This window comes from Tenebrio molitor, chromosome 3 (genome assembly GCF_963966145.1).
Source record: "Tenebrio molitor chromosome 3, icTenMoli1.1, whole genome shotgun sequence".
Classification (NCBI taxonomy): Eukaryota; Metazoa; Arthropoda; class Insecta; order Coleoptera; family Tenebrionidae; genus Tenebrio; species Tenebrio molitor.
The window spans coordinates 22268478-22287645 of NC_091048.1; the positions used below are offsets into that span (position 1 = coordinate 22268478).

At 35.9% G+C, this 19168-nt stretch overlaps 3 protein-coding genes across 7 annotated transcripts in view; 2 read left to right on the forward strand and 1 right to left on the reverse strand.

Moving 5' to 3' along the window:
• Window positions 1–9767, forward strand: part of Mkp3 (Mitogen-activated protein kinase phosphatase 3) — a 29518-nt gene extending 19751 nt beyond the window's left edge. The window contains exons 2-5 of one of the 2 annotated variants that reach the window (XM_069042651.1): window positions 872–1120; window positions 1536–1651; window positions 1720–1855; window positions 7756–9767. In XM_069042651.1, the coding sequence (XP_068898752.1) occupies window positions 872–1120; window positions 1536–1651; window positions 1720–1855; window positions 7756–8201 (947 nt within the window). In that variant the 3' untranslated portion in view covers window positions 8202–9767. The remainder of the gene's footprint in view (window positions 1–871; window positions 1121–1535; window positions 1652–1719; window positions 1856–7755) is intronic. The other variant, XM_069042652.1, reaches the window with a different exon arrangement.
• A 231-nt stretch (window positions 9768–9998) lies between these two features.
• The window catches only part of LOC138126846 (RRP12-like protein), a 34762-nt gene continuing 25592 nt past the window's right edge, over window positions 9999–19168 (reverse strand). For 2 of the 4 annotated variants that reach the window (XM_069042644.1, XM_069042643.1), the window contains exons 2-19: window positions 17354–17491; window positions 16982–17298; window positions 16611–16928; window positions 16316–16558; window positions 16038–16267; window positions 15710–15986; window positions 15494–15658; window positions 15192–15446; window positions 14898–15134; window positions 14186–14831; window positions 13976–14133; window positions 13669–13922; window positions 13459–13616; window positions 13096–13405; window positions 12891–13040; window positions 10523–12841; window positions 10245–10447; window positions 9999–10193 (exon numbers count right to left, since the gene is read on the reverse strand). In XM_069042644.1, the coding sequence (XP_068898745.1) occupies window positions 12745–12841; window positions 12891–13040; window positions 13096–13405; window positions 13459–13616; window positions 13669–13922; window positions 13976–14133; window positions 14186–14831; window positions 14898–15134; window positions 15192–15446; window positions 15494–15658; window positions 15710–15986; window positions 16038–16267; window positions 16316–16558; window positions 16611–16928; window positions 16982–17298; window positions 17354–17489 (3951 nt within the window). In that variant the 5' untranslated portion in view covers window positions 17490–17491 and the 3' untranslated portion in view covers window positions 9999–10193; window positions 10245–10447; window positions 10523–12744. Of the gene's footprint in view, window positions 10194–10244; window positions 10448–10522; window positions 12842–12890; window positions 13041–13095; window positions 13406–13458; window positions 13617–13668; window positions 13923–13975; window positions 14134–14185; window positions 14832–14897; window positions 15135–15191; window positions 15447–15493; window positions 15659–15709; window positions 15987–16037; window positions 16268–16315; window positions 16559–16610; window positions 16929–16981; window positions 17299–17353; window positions 17510–19168 lie in introns of all 4 variants that reach the window. The other 2 variants (XM_069042646.1, XM_069042645.1) reach the window with 2 other exon arrangements.
• On the forward strand, window positions 10942–12488 carry Arl8 (ADP-ribosylation factor-like protein 8). Its single transcript, XM_069042655.1, has 4 exons — window positions 10942–11078; window positions 11134–11288; window positions 11342–11503; window positions 11569–12488. Exons 1-4 carry the CDS (start codon window positions 10956–10958, stop codon window positions 11687–11689), a joined length of 561 nt encoding a protein of 186 aa, XP_068898756.1. The 5' UTR covers window positions 10942–10955; the 3' UTR covers window positions 11690–12488.

Here is a 19168-nt window from a genome sequence, read left to right on the forward strand (position 1 = left end):
ATCGCTCTTCATCATTTTCACTCTACCTTATCACATTTAACAAATAAGTACTTGTCTTCTATCAAATTAAATGTTTCTTATTTTTTCTTGAATTGTGCTAGGGTCAATCTATTCGATGAATAAATAGTCTTGTCTCGTTCGTACTTGATGGTCGTTTCCGACTGGAATGTGTTATTGCACTCGCCGATTTAGTAATCAAACAGTTCATTGTCTCGATTTCCGGGTAGTACAAATTCCCAGAAATCATCGGTAGTCGTAGTGTAAACCAAGACATAAATAAACCGCTGCCTTTCCTTAGCCACGCAGAGGAAGTTGCTCGTGGCTCCTTAAAATTAGTAATATTTTTGCGTAATAGTGCATTATAGGAATTCACGTCTCAGTCGACACTTTTTATTAAAAATACCGAACTGAAAGTAAAATCGACCCAAATTTGTATTTTCAACCTCGCTCGCATGATAGTCAAGTCTAAATTTAATTTGTTTCGTTTATAAAACTCGAGAACTCATTCATTGCTCGAGATTAAAAACAAAGACATGATAAGGGATTTATCAGAGTTGTGATTAAGCCACGACGCGAAATTTTATTTGCGAAACTTTACGTTCGTCACGTGGCGATAAAGAATGAATGTTCGTAAAAACCGGAATCGCGAAAAAATCGATTCGAATTTGTAACGAGAAGGTCAAGTTTACAGTCCAATTAAATTTTGTGCGCCAACAGCAGATTCAAATTAATTAAAATCAGACAAAGGCGAACGTACGTACACTCTTTTTATCACGTGGAAGCGGAGATAGATTGCCGGCGGCGTTGCACTCGACGAAAAATATACATTTGCTGTGTATTTTCAACCATAAAACAATTGTTTTTCTTTCAGATGGGTTTCAAACATTCCGAAATTCCTACCCGGAGTGGTGTGACAGTTGCTCCGAATTGTTGGATAATTCGGGGGGGACAATGCCGTCGGCTGCCGGACCAGACCCCTTGCCCCTGATGGGGCTCAGATCGCTTCGCATTTCAGCACCGCCAATGCATAGACCCCACCGAAGCTGCGACAGTTTGTCGTCTACTGCCAACAGTTCCACTGACAGTTCTGACACCGACGACCGATGTGATAGTTCATTAGGTAGGAAGGATAAAACTGAATGGAAAAAATCTCATAATTTGTGTTTTTCCCCAATGATAATAATCGATAATTTTATCGACTGAGCCTTAAGTGCGATTTTTATTTTTAAAATTCTTTCCTCGAACAGCTGGTAAATTATCAATGGAATTATCTAAATGCTAGACAGGTTTTTTTCATTGACTGCTTTCATTCATTACCATTATGGAGTGAGGCTATACAGAGTTGCACTGTCATTGATAAATATAGCATGATGATTATCAAATTAGTAATTATTGTTATTATACACCGAGTTGTATCTGGCAATTATCACCGGCTATAAATATATTTAATTGCAGTCTCGAGATGAGATAAATTTTTTTATTGTTGAAAAAATTCCAACAAAAACGTATCAATCTCTGTGAGTAAAGCGTCAAAGTTCTTTCAGGGTTGGAGGACGACAGAGAGTTTCCTGTTGAAATACTTCCCCATTTATTTCTTGGAAACGCCGCCAACAGCGAAGACAGTCAGTCGCTGGAAAGACACGGCATCCAGGTAAGTTTTGGCAATGACATTCTTAATTTACGCACGCCTCTCACATGTTTTGTTTTTCATCGTTACAGTACATACTAAACGTCACCCCTGATTTGCCTAATGTCTTCGAAGCTGTTGGAAATTACAAATACATGCAAATTCCCATTGCGGATCATTGGTCTCAGAACTTAGCAAGTCACTTTCCAAAGGCTATAGAGTTTATAGGTGAGTACAGATTAGTGTGTTTCGTAGTAACAATAGTGGTGGTTAATACATATTGTAAACAAACACAACACTGAATGAATATTGAATAATGAAAGAACGCTCACAATTTCCAAAAAAAAATGTACGAAGTTGATCGAAGACTTCTATTTCGGATGTGATTGTGAGTCAACAACGACTGCTGAAATTAAAATAGAAGGCGTCAATCCTCCTCCAACTCGTGCAAAAGTTTGGACTGTGTTGATCTTGTTTTTAATTTATCGGAAGAGGGATTTCTCTTTGCTCCAGTTTTACTTTGAGAACATCGTCGCGTGATAATAAAGGGATTGAAAATTCCCCCCGTTACGTAGATGTACACACCATAGACGAAAGCTTGCGGTGATTCAATAATTTTGCGCCCGCGTTTAAATTACACTTTCGGCTAGTGCAAAAATGTGAGACCCGTTTGTCGAAAGTTTTCCGTAATTTAATAAGTTAACGCTGCAGCAACCCCAACAACAGGTCGCGTCTTTTTACAGTTTTTATGTGTTCAGGCCGTATTAAATTGTGCCGTGAACGTCAGCCAACATGAAACCATAAAAGAGGAACCAACATAATATAATTTTACGACCTCTGCAACATTCATAACACCCCAATTCCATCTTGAATGAACATTTCACTGTGCGTTAGCCGCCGTTGTTTACTTCCCCTTCATTCCGAAACTGCTTGTTTCAACGCACCCATTCGACGTTTTCGATGAATGTGTAGTAAAGTCTACTTCACGCACGTAAAATCAAAGCGTAAAGTAAAAGCGATGTATATATAGAATAGCTCTACGAGGACAGGTAGCAGGCCCATGGATTAACCAAAAGCAATAGGGCAATAAAAAATCATGTGGTGGAAATTTAGGACCATCGGGAGTTGTTAACTGCGCAAAATAAAATTGTGATTTAGAAAAAAAAATAGTTGAGTTGATTCAACGGGAGAGAATAAATTGTAATCGATAATAATAATAAAAATGTTGATGGTATGTGTGGTGTAGGCAACCCAAAATACACGCGTACAGCTGGTGGGTTATTGGTAAAAGTTCGTGCAAAGTTGGTTGGTTGATTGCATACACATGGCAACAAAATTCCGGTACACGCGACGTCTCCGGGAGAGGTCAAGCGACAGGCCGCCGCCGCCGCCGCCACCGCCCCCGTCGTGAAATCTTACGGTCGCTTATTCCACATATACACGGGTATTTATTTCGGGGCTGTGTGGGCGTCGGTGTCGTGTTGAAAATTCACCGGCGGCACCGGGCGCGACGCCCACGCACACACACTCGAAAATCAATAGGGTTGGAGCAGGGAGGAAGCGAGATAGATACAATACGCAAAGATATTATTATGTTGTGCCGACGATAGACCGGCTGACTAAGCGAGTTTCTGTCTCCGTTTTCCACCCTCCACCTTTCATTCAACAGAGACATGAATGGCGCTCTGATCTAGGTCACCGAGGGAGCGCCGGTTCCATTCACGCCGCTCCGGGATCTGCCCTATTCTATGCAAATCCCCCTCAGACCGAGTGGCTCTGGACTCGCACTTTTTATGTCGCATCTCTCCCCCGTTCCCGAGTTTTATCTCATTATAACTAGGAAACGATTTCTGCCACGCGCCGCTCCGGTACTAGTGGCCTCTCGTTATTCTTGTGCCAGTCAAGGTTTTCCTCAATAAGAGACTCGTTCATTCAGTTCAGTTAGCATGTCATGTTTCGCTAGACATTCACGACGGGGACGACGAAACGACACTCGCTTTGCTTCCAGACGATAAATATTGAACGTGAAATGCAACACCACCGTTGGGAGCTTACCGCCAGACCCTCGAACTTAATCCCCACTTGTTTGAACCTGAAATTTCAAAAATTAATGAAATCCCGTTATCAGAGTCGGCGTTACGAACACTCTGTTTTGCTCCGCTTTCTTGGCCACGTTTTTAATTCGAAAATTTTTATGGTTTCAGATTACACCGAGATTGTAAATTAAAGAGCAATTCCTGTTAAGTAAAGTCGATAAGTTTGCAACAATCTCGCAAGCTAAATTTGGTCTGACGTGATCATTACAGTCATGTTCTCAGAACGTTTCCGTTACCACAAATAACAAGAAAGTGTCAGCAATGACGTTTATCAAACAAGAAATGAAGAAATTTCAACTTGCTTTGATCTTATCTGAATTTGTATCATGTTTGGTGTCATATTTCTCCTGATTCTTAGATGTTCTGTCAAGTTTCACATAAGTGAAAAAAGTTATTAAGGTACAAACTGACAGTAGCTGGAGCTGAGATTGTAGAAGTGGAGATTCACGGACTTTTTCAGATGATTCATTACAGGCCGTTTCTGATTTAATAAACGTAATGACAATTGTCTTTTTTTTTTAATGTTATGCTTCAGTGCCTTAAGACGTTAGAAACAAATTAACCTTCTCAATTTTTAACTATTTTACTTATTTTGTTTTATTATATTACATAAATAATTGTGAAACTGAAAATTTCATTTTTTTGATATACAAAATCAATTTACAGTTTTTTAAAATCGATCGACTTTTAAAATGTGGAGTCAAGAATAAAAACAAAATGTTTTTGCTTATAAATCCCTATCTAATTTAAAAGTAAAACATTTACAGTGTTTTGATTTTTGTTGGTACTGTCGCGAGCAATAAATTTTGGTCGTCAATGTCATTTCAAAATTTGGTTAGATCATTTCAAAATTTGGTTAGATTCTCACAAATTTAAAAAAATTCCCCGCCTGATTATGCCCACGTCAACAAAGTGTCAAAAAATTGAGAAAAAAATGACAATTAATGTCATACAACATGATGATACGTTATGATATGTACGACTGTTTTACAATGGAGCATTTTCGATTGCGTCAAAGAATGACCTTGACGATCAAAATTTATTGCTCGCGACTGTACATTGCACCTTGCGTAATGTTACTGAAAATGCAAGAAAATAAACACCGTTCACGTTGTTTTGGGATAATAGCAGGCCATGATTTATTTTGTTAACGTTGGACACACTGTTTGATTTCCGTCACTAAAGTGCCTGACATGCGGACCTATCAAAATAAACATAACATGTTGCTGAATTTCCCGCGATGTCTTGAGTAGGTATTCTTCTATTTCAAACTAAAATTAGTATATTAAATATAATTGGCTCCATCCTGGTTCCTAGGGGTGTTTGTCGATTGATGATTGCCTGGACTGTTATTGTCAAAATTGTCATTATCTGCGTTTCTAAAGTGAAAATAAAATATAAATGCATATTACGTTAACTATTTAGAGAGAGATTTGCATTTACTTCACAAAGTCTGTGCTGCCAATTCAAATCTAACTCTCAAAAACTCCTCTAGGAACCAGGATCGAGCCTACTTTCTCTTATATACTGGTCGCGAGCAAAAAATTCTGGTCGTCAATGTCATTTCAAAGTTTGGTTAGATTGTCACAAATTAAAAAAAATCCCTGTCTGATTATGCCCATCTCAACAAAGTGTCCAGAAAATAAGAAAAAAATGACAACTAATGTCATAGAACATGACGATCGGTTATGATATTTACAATGGAGCATTTTCCATTGTGTCAAAGCATGATTTTGACGACCAGTTTTTTTTGCTCGCGACAGTACTACTCTATTATTGCAAACTAGTAAAACTGACTACAATGCACTAGACATTGACGCTATTTACAACCTCAAACTTAGAAAAACATAACCTACAGTCGAATGCAAAAAACAGTAGACAAAAATTTATTATTTTATTTTATAAATGTGGCTTTTCTAATACCGACAACTTCTCCTCACTATTTTTGCATTCGGTTAGGCAATCAGGAATACAGTCGTAGTCAGCTGCCAACTAAAATGGAAAAACTGAAAGACGACCAAGCAGCCGAAAACGTCTTGTGTACTTTTTTTTACATTCGATTATAATTCAACAGACCTTTACTATAGTTTGTCCAGCGAGAGATTGGTTGACATAAAAATCACTAAATTCTACGTAGAGAAAGTAATAGGTACCTAGCGCACGTAAAATTTGAAATATGGCCTTCAAGCAGTAGCATTTTTGACGTGAAATTATGCTCTAATTAATGTATTTTAGTTCATTTTGTAGTGTTGGGTTAATTTAATACAATTTAAAATCTCCCAATCTCTCGCTGGACGAAGTTTGGCAATGGTGTAATTTTGATGCTATTGGTCCATTTGAAATTTTTCCTCATTGCGATTGGCTGACATGACTGTTTAAAAAATAATCGCTAAAATTTCCATAAACAAAAGCTATTTTAGGGGTGGTGATAAAATTAGAACTCTCACTCAAAAACATTCCATTTATATTTTTCCATTCTCCTCAATGGACAGAAAATGTATGAATGTGCCATTTAAATTAGAAACAACTCACTGGAAACATGATTTCATTTCAAATTAGATTATTATTGATGGTAAACTCTGTCCACTCATAGATTGCTTGACATAATACCTGTTCACTTTGTATTGACCGTCAGTGGTGCAAATCGCACACACTTGGCATTAACTTTCATTCGAGTTGTCATAGTAACAGGTCAGTCATTTGCACCACTGACGTTCAATACAAAGTGAACAGGTTTTAAATATGTATTACTAAAAATGTTCACTCTACGGCTACAACAAACCGATCCGGCGGGAAATTTTAAAAAATGGAAAGAGCAGGTTACACGTGATGTTTTATTATTATTCTGCATGTTTGCACTTAGGAAAGACGAAAGAAAACGTCAGAACAGTAGGAGTAATATATGTATGTATTAGGTTTTATTAATACAGGGTATTTCACGAGTGATAATGTGCCCGACGGAATAAAAAATGCAACCCACAATACATTTCGAATATCCAGCTTTTTTCGGAAATGGCTAAACACAAGCAAGAGATTATTTTTTAATATGTATTACTTCTGTATCATTTTCGATGTTTGTAATTAGATTCTTGAGGCACGCACTCACTTCACAAATTTAAAAAAATCGCAACGGAACAGATCAAAACAGCAACACGATCAAAACTAATAACTTGTAAAACCAGAGAATCTCAAAACAAAGCTCTAAAGATGAAAAATCGCAAATCTAAATGGTTAAACCACTTGACAGAACTGACAATTTCAAATTTGAAATGTCATAATTTATTATTTCTCCTGGGTTTCATAATAACCAATGAGAATCAGTGGCGCGAATGTTTCAAGATATTACCAACATAATCTATGATACTTTCTTAATATTTTAATGTTATAGTTTGGGGATTTTGTTATCAAAGGATATTTAAAAAAAACTGCATTCTATCACTGGACGTAGTCTAGTAGGTCTGTGAAACAAAATGTTGGCGGCGTAAAACTTGTCAAAGTTGTTTGAATTCGCATTAATTACCACAAATTACAAATGAGTTTTTCAAGAAAAGCGCTGCCAATTTTTCGACTAATAAGTAGAGAGTATGCCAAAGAACCACCAAAGATTAAAGTCCATCCAAAATTCAAAAAACTTAAGGAAAATCAGAAAAGATTCGGTGTCGACGATAACTTTCCAGTGTTCTTGAAAAAAGGACTCGCAGATAGACTACTTTACCAAGCCAGTTGGGCTTACGTTTTGGTCGGAGTTGGTCTTTCCGTGGAACTTTTCGTTCGGATGGTGATGAGGGATTTGGCAAAAGAGTAATTTAGTTTCGGAGACATCAGCTTGTTGTAATACTTGAACATGTAAACTGGTCAAAATGAATAAATAAATTTGTTAAAAACACAACAACTTCATTGCATTTACTATAGGTTAAAATATGATAGGATGTGATGGGGTGTAGCTTCCTGATGCAATATTATATTTGACATTTCTCAAACAAAAATTTATTGCTTTGGCAAAAATGCACTTTAACGTTTGTCTGTTTGCAGATGAGGCTAGGTCCAACCAGAAAGGCATCTTGGTCCATTGCTTGGCCGGCGTGTCCCGTTCCGTCACAATAACGGTGGCGTACCTAATGTACAAATGTTCCCTGAGCCTGAACGATGCCTTCAACGTTGTTCGTTCGCGTAAATCCAACATAGCTCCCAATTTCCACTTCATGGAACAGCTTTACAATTTCGAGCGAGAATTGAAGCTGAACGAGTCTTCCCAAAATCCGGTCGCCCTGATGGAGAAACTAGAGCAAGAACAGAAGAGTCGAGGTGGCAAAACCGAACAGACCAGGCCGAGGGGCGCCTGTCAAAACTGCGGTCTAACAGAAAACTGTAAATGTCGACAACACATGGACTTTTTGAGTCCGCTGGCACAGATCGGCGTCAGTCCCGATTCGGGGATCGAATTTGACAGATGGGCTTCGAGCACACCCAACGAATGAGACAACAAGGGGGGGTCTCAGTGGCACTTTTAATTTATCCGAGCGGGTCCACGACCTGTAGTGTTACTGTCATCCTCCCTTTTCAAATTCATTCGTGTCTTATTCCTCCTATGATTATGTAGTTTTCGTTTCAACAGTGTATTTGGAGTAATTCCCTTGCAACAGCGTCACGACCTCACCTGTTTGTTTTAGGACAGCGTAAAAGACGACTTTTTAACTGTTTCGTTGTCCACACCGTGTGGATCTTGTCTGTTTCATTGCCAGTATTATTCAGCACAAGTTCGTTTCGTACAAAATTTGCATATTTAAAATTTGAAAAGAATGCATTATTAGATTGTGCTATCTGAAACAAAACAATTCTTACACCGTGAGTTTATAGTTGAAGAATAATTCTGTTGATGTTATTTTTTTATATTAAAAATCTGTTAATATTGTTGTGTTCTGTAAATAATAACGATGGAAATGTTTATTTTCTTAGAAAAGACTGTTGGGCAGCCTGCAAAATAGTTTAAAGATACATACATGTATTTATATTTATAAATTTTTGTATTTTATACTACATACCTACTACTTAAATAATATTAATTGCTATTAAAGGGCACAATTTCTAATTGTTTACTACTTTATTACTATTAAAATTCTGAAAATTTACAAATTATACTGCATATCGAACGTATGTGTATTTTTAACGTAGAATTAATCAATTAATTACTCTGTAATGATACGAAATGTTTCAACAATCGTAAATTGTAATAAATGATGTACTACAGAGTGAGCTTTTCGAAGCGAAACTGTTATTAAAAATAACATTAGACACGTACAAACGACATTGCCAATCAATTTCGGCCTAAAAGCGCGAATTGAACGTTGTTTTTTATCCGATTGAAATCTGGTCGAGCCCAAAGTGAACCGTCTGAAATGATTCGAATGTTACTTTTAATAATTGCAGATGTGCTGTGGCGTCCTTTTGCACTAGTCTCGCCCTGTATTTGGAACATTTTGTAAAAATTTCAGTGCCATATTTTATTTATTTTTCCATGCATGTAGAAATAATCTTGCCATAATTATACACATTCATGAGTCCTTGTTGGATTTGTAACAACATTGTTAAACTGTATATCGTTATCCACTAGAGAAATTATTGTACGTACGAATAAATGTTAAATGAAGTACATATATATTTTCATGACATAGATTAAAATAAATAGATTAACTCAGTAGTGATTATATATTTAAATGCAAAAGAATCCAGTCATTAGATGTAGGGATAATTAGACATTTTCTTAACAACTTTGCCAGTTAGGCTTAGTCATTGTTGAAAATGTTTAACATAGAAATATAAAATGTTTATTTACTGTTAGACAGTAATACAAAAAAACTATATAATAAATGTTGATTATAAATATCATTTGAGACATTAAAAAGTACTGTCGACGTGCTGAAAACTTTTTGTGTTATTACCTATACGATAAGTCAGTGTATCACTATGTTTACAATTTTCTATTATAACATTCCTATTGAATTTAACTTTGTAATTATTTTTACAATAAAATATTTATTCTTCCATTTGTCAGTGACAAATCTTTAACGGAATTATTAGAATAATGTTCCATATTTTACTTATTGATGTTATTTTATATGTGAATATTTATTATTGTATATTATTAATCCATGTTTCTTCATAACTTTTGGATAATAAATTTTCAATGTGAACTTTTTTCAATCATTATGGGAGTAGGGAGTGCAGTCGACATTAGATCAAAAAATTTACAGATTTTTATAAAAAAAATTAACTGATACAAGTAGATATTTATTCATAAATATTAGTCATAAAAAATACGCACATCCAAGTATACACTTATAAGTAATGATGTTGCTTACTTATATTTTATCAATTACTTGTGACATGGGACAATTTCGTTTATGTTTTAAAATTTCCAATAACTTAAAACACTTCTTTACGTCATTTTTCAAATTCATGTCCTCAGATTGCTACAAAATATACTTTACCAACACAAAAGTTATTTATTTTTTACACCATACCGAATTGTTTTCAATGTCCAAAGAAAACTCGGGCAATTCTGGTCTCGCAATTTTACACTCAAACCTGTCTAAATCCTCTAATTTCTTTTGGCGAGCCTTTTTATAGTGCTTTTCTAGCAACTTGTTATAATTATCTTTCAGTATTTGGATGTCTTCATGTTGAGCCCTTCTGATGACATCCGGAATGACGTCTGTCGTATTTTCTAAAAAAGAAAGCGTTACAAAACGTGGCATTTGCCAATTGCTAACAGAAAATGTATAACGAGAAATAATCATACCCATATTTAACCAATCTTTTAAATACCTTTGATGAAATGAACTTCGTAACTGTTGGTTATATTTTTGAAAATTTGACAGATGACAGACACATAAAAACATGTCAAGCGCGCCAATTTTAAAATTAGTTCCGATGCGTAATAAAAAGTGAAAAGAAAAACTCTCTTTGAATAATCTTCTTAAAATTCGCGCAATACGTTTCATGAACATCCATTTAGTAAAAATCAACAATAAGGCATTGAAATATGATTTTATAAGCAAAGGTTTTGTGTTTTTGTTTGAGATTGGGTAACGCCATCTGTAATTTTCTGGATTCTGCACCTTTGACAAGTGTGGTGACAGCTCGGGTGGGTAGTAAATGACATTTAATTTATTTATTAAACATAGTTCTAGTTTCTTAAATTTCTCCTGAAATTGTGGGTAAAAACTGCAAAAATGATAGCTTTAATGAACAGAATATTGGACTGGTTTAGGAGCCTGTTTTGGAAGGAAGAAATGGAATTAACGTTAGTGGGGCTCCAGTACTCAGGAAAAACAACCTTTGTTAACGTTATCGCAGTATGTTTAATTTGTTTTAAAGAAATCGGCGATTAATGCTTAATATTGATTCTAGTCAGGTCAGTTTAGTGAGGATATGATACCGACGGTTGGTTTCAACATGAGAAAAATAACAAAGGGAAATGTAACGATTAAAGTGTGGGATATCGGGGGTCAACCTAGGTTTAGGTCGATGTGGGAGCGCTATTGCCGCGGTGTAAACGCAATAGTGTAAGTGTCAACATCCCAAACTAAATTTGATGACTCACTGCTTATTCATTCAGGTACATGGTTGATGCTGCAGACCCTGATAAAATCGAAGCATCGAGAAATGAGCTTCACAATTTACTTGATAAACCACAATTAGCAGGGATACCAGTTTTAGTTTTGGGAAACAAAAGAGACATGCCACAAGCTTTAGATGAAAATGGCCTTATCGAACGAATGTAAGTGAAAGATATAATTTAACAACCAACATGCATGAAAATGTTTATGTTACAATTCTCAACAGGAATTTATCTGCTATTCAAGATCGCGAAATATGTTGTTATTCCATTTCTTGTAAAGAAAAAGACAACATTGACATCACACTTCAATGGTTGATCGCACATTCTAAATCAGGCATGCGCTAAATTAAACAAAGCTGTTGTGTTGTTTGTAAACCATCAAAGTAATCATATTTTGAAGGAATTACTTTTTTGGAATTTTACGCGTTTATCAAAGCCAAAACCTTGTTTCTGCAAACCTTTCGATATTCAGTGCAATTATTATAGTTTCGTCCTTATTATTGGCTGTGCATAAACACCAGTCTCAATTATCTCATCTTATGATCTTAAAATATGTTTACTTTGATGCAGAAATTTCTATTTTGTATTTCAAAAAGTCTGTGGACCAGTTGCCCCCGAATGTTTGTTACATCCATTTTTTTACTCTTACATTTTTTATGTATTAATTTTTAAGACTAAATTATGTGATGGATTTGATTATCCTGTTTTGAAATTTGAAATAGAAATTTACATCAATAGGTTAATCACTTGCTAATAAAGAACGTAGATGTAAGTTACCATAACATTACAAATACAGTTATACACGCTGGTTTTTCTATTACATTCATCGTTATTAGAACGTTGGCGATTACACAACAAATTACTAGTCGTAACATGACTCGATTGCTTTCATAGCTAAGAAACCAGTGGAATCGGTATAAATTATTGTCAACTGATTTTCACGTTTTATTCATCAGTGTATTATAATTTGTATGTACAAAGTGAGATTTTTTTATATAGATTTTAATTTTACTTTTTAATATTCCTGTGAGTATTTTACAGACATTCATTTAAATACATACACAGTAATAAAGGGTCTATTATTTTCTAATTTTAATGTAGAAATTTTACGTCTGGAAATGATAATAAAAAAAAAATGTATTGACTCAATTTTTATTGCAAAACATCACCTGCGCATGGCCCTCAAGCTGCCACATGAAAAAAACTCCTGTCTACATGTCATGGCCTCCTAGATCGAAAGAGACAGACTCTCTGTCCCTTTCAATCTAGGGAGGCCATGGTACATACACACTTGTGATCACACAAGCAAGCAAAAAATTTTCTAGAAATAACAAACAAACTTTGGACATTTATTTTATTGTTAGTAATAAATATATAAGTCAAACCAAACAACTCTCTTGTTACTTCCTATTTCTTTTTGCTTTTGCACCTTTTAAGGCGCCCGATTTAGCACCTTTAATTATATTTTTAAATTGTCCCGCCGCTTTGGACCTTTTTCTGCAACAATAACGTTATCACAATGTCAAACGCTTAATACACTTCTTACCGTTTGTTAATTGCCGACCTTTGCAAGGGCAGATACGCGTACGGATCCGGTTTCCCTTTCTTTTTAACGTCTCCTTTAGCTTTCTTGCTTTTGTATTCTGTGCCTGGTGCGCTACTGACGCCACTACGGACCGACGACGCGCTAGTAGACCTGTACAAAACGTATTTTACACAGTCCACAGAACTTCAATCAAATCACTTCCTACCTGTGTATCCCAACACCTCCAGTTTTATATTTAAGTGGCGGTTGACTAACAGAACTGACTCCACTCTTCACGCTAGCAGCTCTTTTCCGTTTTCTGTCGCTCAAAACTAGAGTTTCCGCAACGCTTTTGTCGTCAACGTCCGAAGCAGAATCGTCCGAATCAAAGTTAAGTTTATTTTTCTTCCCTGAATCGCTGTCTGAAGAATCATCTTTGATGATGAGCCTCCCATCTGAGGCCGTTTTAAACCCGCGATCTTTCTCTACGGCTTTTTTCGTTGGTTGCTTGAACGGAGTTGTCCCCGGTTTTGTAGCTAAAAATAAATCGATTCAACTCTAATTTCACTCTACGACACCCCCGTCACACCTGTAATTTTGCTGACAACATTTGGATCCGTGAAATCAACGATGCTTTCAGGATCTTCCTCGATCCACGTACTGGGTTGTCGCTTTTTGACAACCTTTACTTGGTCAGTTTCCATTTCATCAAAATCTGAATCAGAGTCAGCCAGAATCTCTTCAACACTACAAAATCACATTCGCACCATTACACGCTTACATATAAGTAATTTTTCACCTTTTTGATTTAGCCTTGACCAAAAACTCTTCTTCCTCACTATCTTCATCTTCTTTTCCTTCTTTCTGTCTCTTCTTTCGTGCATTTAGTTTACGAATATTCCTCAACCTTTTATTCATAACTACATTGTCGGCGGGTATGTGAGGCGCTATACATTCACATCCGAATTTACGCACTAACTTATTCAAAATATCTCGAATTTTTAACCTGAAGTGTCGACTACAATCGTTCGTCATAGCACACATCGACTTGACCTAAAAAAAATCTTGTATCCTTGTAAAAGAAAAAACAAATACAAAGTTCTTACGATGAGAGGAAGCGAAGACGCTACCATTGGACTAGGCATCGCTTTACAATATACTTTAATAAAGCTTATACAAGAACCAACTATTTCTCTAGTGGCAGATGTCATTAGTTCTCCTATTTTCTCCAAGATCCACTGAATATTGTTTTGACCAAGGCTTCCTACAAAAAAGACGTTTTAATACAATACAACGGCAACAGCACTCTGGCTTACCTGAAAAATTGTGCAAAATAGATGCAAGAGCCAATACTGTACAACACATGAGATTCACATTGCCCACAAGTCCACCAACAACCAAACTGACAAACTGATCCAATTGATTATGATTTCTGAGTGTTTCTCCTACAGTGTTCAACACTTCATAAGCAATATATCTAGTTCTTTCGTTGAGGTCTTTACATGACAATACAGCTTCGGGTATAACTCTCTTAATTAGTTTACTGTCAGCATCCAATTGAGGCTGAGCTTTGATCAAATAATTCATACATCTCAGTCTAGCTCCTTTACTGGAGACTGCCGCCGACTCCAAAGACTTCCACAGTAATCCTTGTACTTCTTTACGATTATTTTTCAAAAATTCCTTGCAACTTTCCGACTGACTTCCACATATTTCTTCCAATAATCGATAAGCTTTCTTTTGTTCCTTATTGCTTTTTATCTCAGGTAACGGCTTAACACACTGTTCATACAAAACTTTTATGTTATCGACATTTTGATACGGCACCAAAGCCCTTATCAAGTCCAATATACTCTCTTTGATGAACGAGTCTTCAGGATCTTCGGAAGAACTGTTGAGTCTCTCGATGGCATGCGTTAACAACTGCTGGGTTAAGTCAGACTTGGCAATTGTTAAATAAACCTATAAAATTCAACGATTAAATAAGAAACGATGTTTTTCTCTCCTCTCTCTCTCTCTCACACATACCTTTATTGTTTCTAGTGCCGCCAATCTCTGACCTTCTTCATCACTTCCTATTGGTTTAGTAGTGTACACATTGAACAAAATGGGCAAATAATTTTTATCGAATCTTGCAATCTCTGCGATGTCCTCTTGATTCTCAGATTCTTTTGCGCTCGCTATTAATTTACGCAACGAAGCCATTACCGAGAGTCTCAACTCTTTCCTATCAGATATTGCAGTCCCCAATACTTTTGCCACGCTCTACAGTACACAATAAATTTAAAAAAAATGTAGGAACGTTCGGACGAAACAACTCACTTTAAAACTAGCTTTGATATCTGTGGGGTGATTACAAAAGCAAGGCAGAAGATTCCACAATTGCATGTAGAGAAGTTCGGAACTGTGAGCGCCTATTCCATCATTCGCCTCAGCTAATTGTGTTGATCTTCTCTGGCAATAAAGCGCCAACGGCAATATTCCCTTCATGAAGTATTCAATAGTTGAGGCTTTAATGTTCTCTTTTAGAACAGGCAGCATCCACGACCTATCCAAATTCAAATCTCCATTTTCCTTCTAAAAATGTTGCTTTGGAAAACAAACAAATTTCGCACATCACGCACCTTTAAGCTGATTACGCTCAAAACTGTTTCTGGACCCATTGATCTGATAGCGGCTCCAACAGCATGTTCCAGTTCACTGTTGTAACTAAATTTATAGGAATCTCGTAACTCGGTCAAAGATTTCAAGCACCCCATTAACATCTGGCTGCAATTTTGGCCGCCAACCTACAATGAAACATACAGCACTACGCACAGATTACCTAGTTTTTTCCATACCTCAAACATGATTCCAATTAAATGCAACACTTGATGCCACACGTTGTGGTACTGATACCCGAGACCGGTCTCGACAGAGGTGAAACACTTAGACAATTTCAAACTGAACTGTTCGACTTTTTCTTTGGTGGAACACGCTGGTCCTACAGCATCTTTTAATAATACTTCTAAAGCATGGGTAGCCCCAGTCATAATCTCAGTTTTTTCAGAAATCCAGAGTTGAGTAATGGTGGCAAAAATTTTCGGTAAGGCAGCGCAGCATGTGGCTATGTCGACACTGCAAAAATATATGCTAGAGACACTTGATAAAGCTGAACAAAATGCATACTCCGCTAAATGCACGTGGGCCTGTTGCATCACCACTAGCCAGGCTAATGTCGGTTGCACGTCGCTCGCAGCCGGTTGATATTCGTACAGTGCAGAAATAAGTTGAGCGTTCAGTTTACTCGGGACTACTGCATTTTGGGCAGAGAAGAGAGCGTGCAACACTTGAAGACCGCACGAAGTCACGATTGGATAATTGAGAGTCATTAATCGTAGAATTATCTCGCAACATTTCTGCAAATTAAACTTTATCAACGGAAAATTCAAAATAATTTACAGTACCTTCATGTGTGACTTTGAAAAATGACAAATAGTTTCTTTCATCAGTCCTAAAGTGTGTAAAATGGTAGTTTGACCGGCTTGTATAGAAGAGACTAAGACAGTTCCTGAATTTCCACCCATACAGGTGTCAAGTGTTTGTTCACAAAACTCAGCGGTTCGATCAGCTGCCAAATTTGAATTTGCATCTTTAAAATAATCAGACTTTACAACCAAAATTACTGCTTCTTGTGCAGCTTTGCGCCACTAAAAAAATTAAAATCAGAGCTTATTTTAACCACCAAGATTTTCCTCTTACTTTTGGTTTGGTATGAATGCAAAACGGATTTATAATGGACATAAATATTTTACTGGTTGACTCCCGAGTCCAAACTATTAATTCCTGTTTCCTCAACAGAGTGGCTAATATCCCAAAAACTGATTTGATAATTGTATTGTTCTCGCAATTTACGTAATCGTTCAAGATGTGTAACATTTTAGCAGTTACATCATCAAAAGTACGGCGTAAAACACCCTCGGGTACAGTTTTGATTCCCATATTCAATAAAGCTAAAACAGCTGTCAATTGATCTTCATTTCGTTCTTCCGAATCGTAAACGTGCTCGAGAGTAGTCAACTGTAATTTCGTCAATAATTATTTCAATTTGCAAATATAATGAAAAAAACCACCAAAGAACAATAAAATTCAGTCGGCGTCTCCGAACCACCTTTCTCTTTGATAACCTCGCTTATAGCGGCGAGCATCGCCAGCATTTCTTTGTGGAGAGCGGAATCAGCTCTGAACACTTTTAGAAATCGATTGAAAGACACGTTACTGTAACTGGACCAATCTGAAGCGAAGGATTCCATCGTTTTATACGATGAATATGTCCCAATTGACGATTCGACATCGTCGTCCAGTGTCATTTCTTCGGGTTCTGGTCGTGATTGAAAAACCTGGACGGCGTCATGTTTACGCAGTGCATCGGATGTTAAACTGCTCGAACCTGAGAGAACAACGTCAGTAAAATAAAATTCTTACAAATGTTATTGAACATTTACCCAAATTTTCCTGAAAGAAGCGAGATTTCGCCAAGTCTCGGTATTTGTGAGTTTCTGGATTTGAACTGGAACTCTGCCCCTTAGGCCAGCGCTTTCCTTTAGCTTTTCCTTTTAACTTCGTACGAAATTTGCCCATTTCTTTAAAAAATTAAAAATCTACAATTTTTCTAGCTTTATGTAAGCAATATTCAAAAAAAAATCTTTTTTATACTTCTTTATCTTGACTTAATATTCAAACACTATATCAATCATAACATTTAAATACGTCATCAACCTAAACATAATTAATAGGCAATTATTGTAAGATAATTGAGTGTACGGGAGGCTAATATACCAAAATACCAACAGAAACACTTCCCAAATAAATAAAAAAATATGCAAACTTTCATGTGTTCAACTATACATAATAATATAATTTTAACAACTTTAACAACGTTCAAAATTGTTTAATGAAAATTCTTCACTTTATAAATTATTATTATCTCTTATTCAGCAAGGACACCTTTTAGGTCTTATATCATCTCTATTATTTGTATAGTTTGTCCAGCGAGAGATTGGTTGACATAAAAAACACTACAAGAACATTTTTGTCAATATTACCATTTATACACTCTTCTTTCTATCATGCACAACATGTAAAGTTGACAAAACATGTCACAGGAGTGTCGTAAATTGCAGGAAGGTCAAAAATTTCACAATGATTCTCATTTGTTCATGGATGGGCGCGTTTTAATACCTTTTGGAAAATTAACACGGTTTTTTACTCTTTTTCCTGTAGTACGACTGCCTTTAGGGGACGAATTTTTGAGGAAGTAATTGTTTATTGTTGTTCTACAGTTTAGAGTAAGCCTTAACCCATTTAATTCACAAATAAAGGGAGTTAAAATGGCGTCTTTAAGACTGAAGGTACCTACTTGAGTAATGCGACATTAATTTCCACCCTTTAAATTATCTATCTGTTAAATGTTATTAAAATCTATGTACAAATAATAGAGATATAAGACATAAAAGTCTTAGGTGGGACACCTGTAGGTCAAAGACTTGTACGTTTTTTCTTCAGGGTTAATAAATTGATTTCAATTCAAGTTATGTAGAAAACACATAATTTGGTATCTATTTTTTTTTTAATAGCCCAGTTGAAACAGTAACCAACTCAAGAATCATGTTAAAACTTGTCCAATCACGTTAGAGTAACGGCCAGTTTCATAATCATTTTAAAATGACGTTAAAATATAATTCAGAATCGGGGTTTGGTTTCAAAATAATGGCACTTTTAACGATTAAAGATCTTTTAAATTTAAAGTGCCAAAATCGGGTTTTAGTAGAAAAAGCAACTTTAAGTTTTTCATCTGTCATTACTCATTAGTCATTACTGATATACTCGCATTTAATAAGATTTGCAAACATGTATTTGAATACTGCGCATTCTACTTTGTCAGCAGATGAACCGATAGTTTTAAGAAGACCAAAACGATATCGCAAAAGAAGAAATTTATTGGAAGAATATAACGATATAAATTTTTTTGACCTATTTCGCTAAACGAAACCCACGGTTTTATCTTTAGTAGCTAAAATCGAAAATTTGATAAAAAATCACACTAATCGGTAAGTTCGTATGTTTGTCTTTCAATATTCATCTTATCTTATCAATATTCGTCTGTTCTAGAGGTGGTTCTATAAAACCACTTACACAAGTACTACTAACACTTAGTAGGAGTTTCAAGATCATTAGCATGTCGAATAATAAAGAGTTTCTTCAGCGATGTCTCTACTTAGTAGACAATACATACAGGTTGGGTATTTCGGTATAGGACG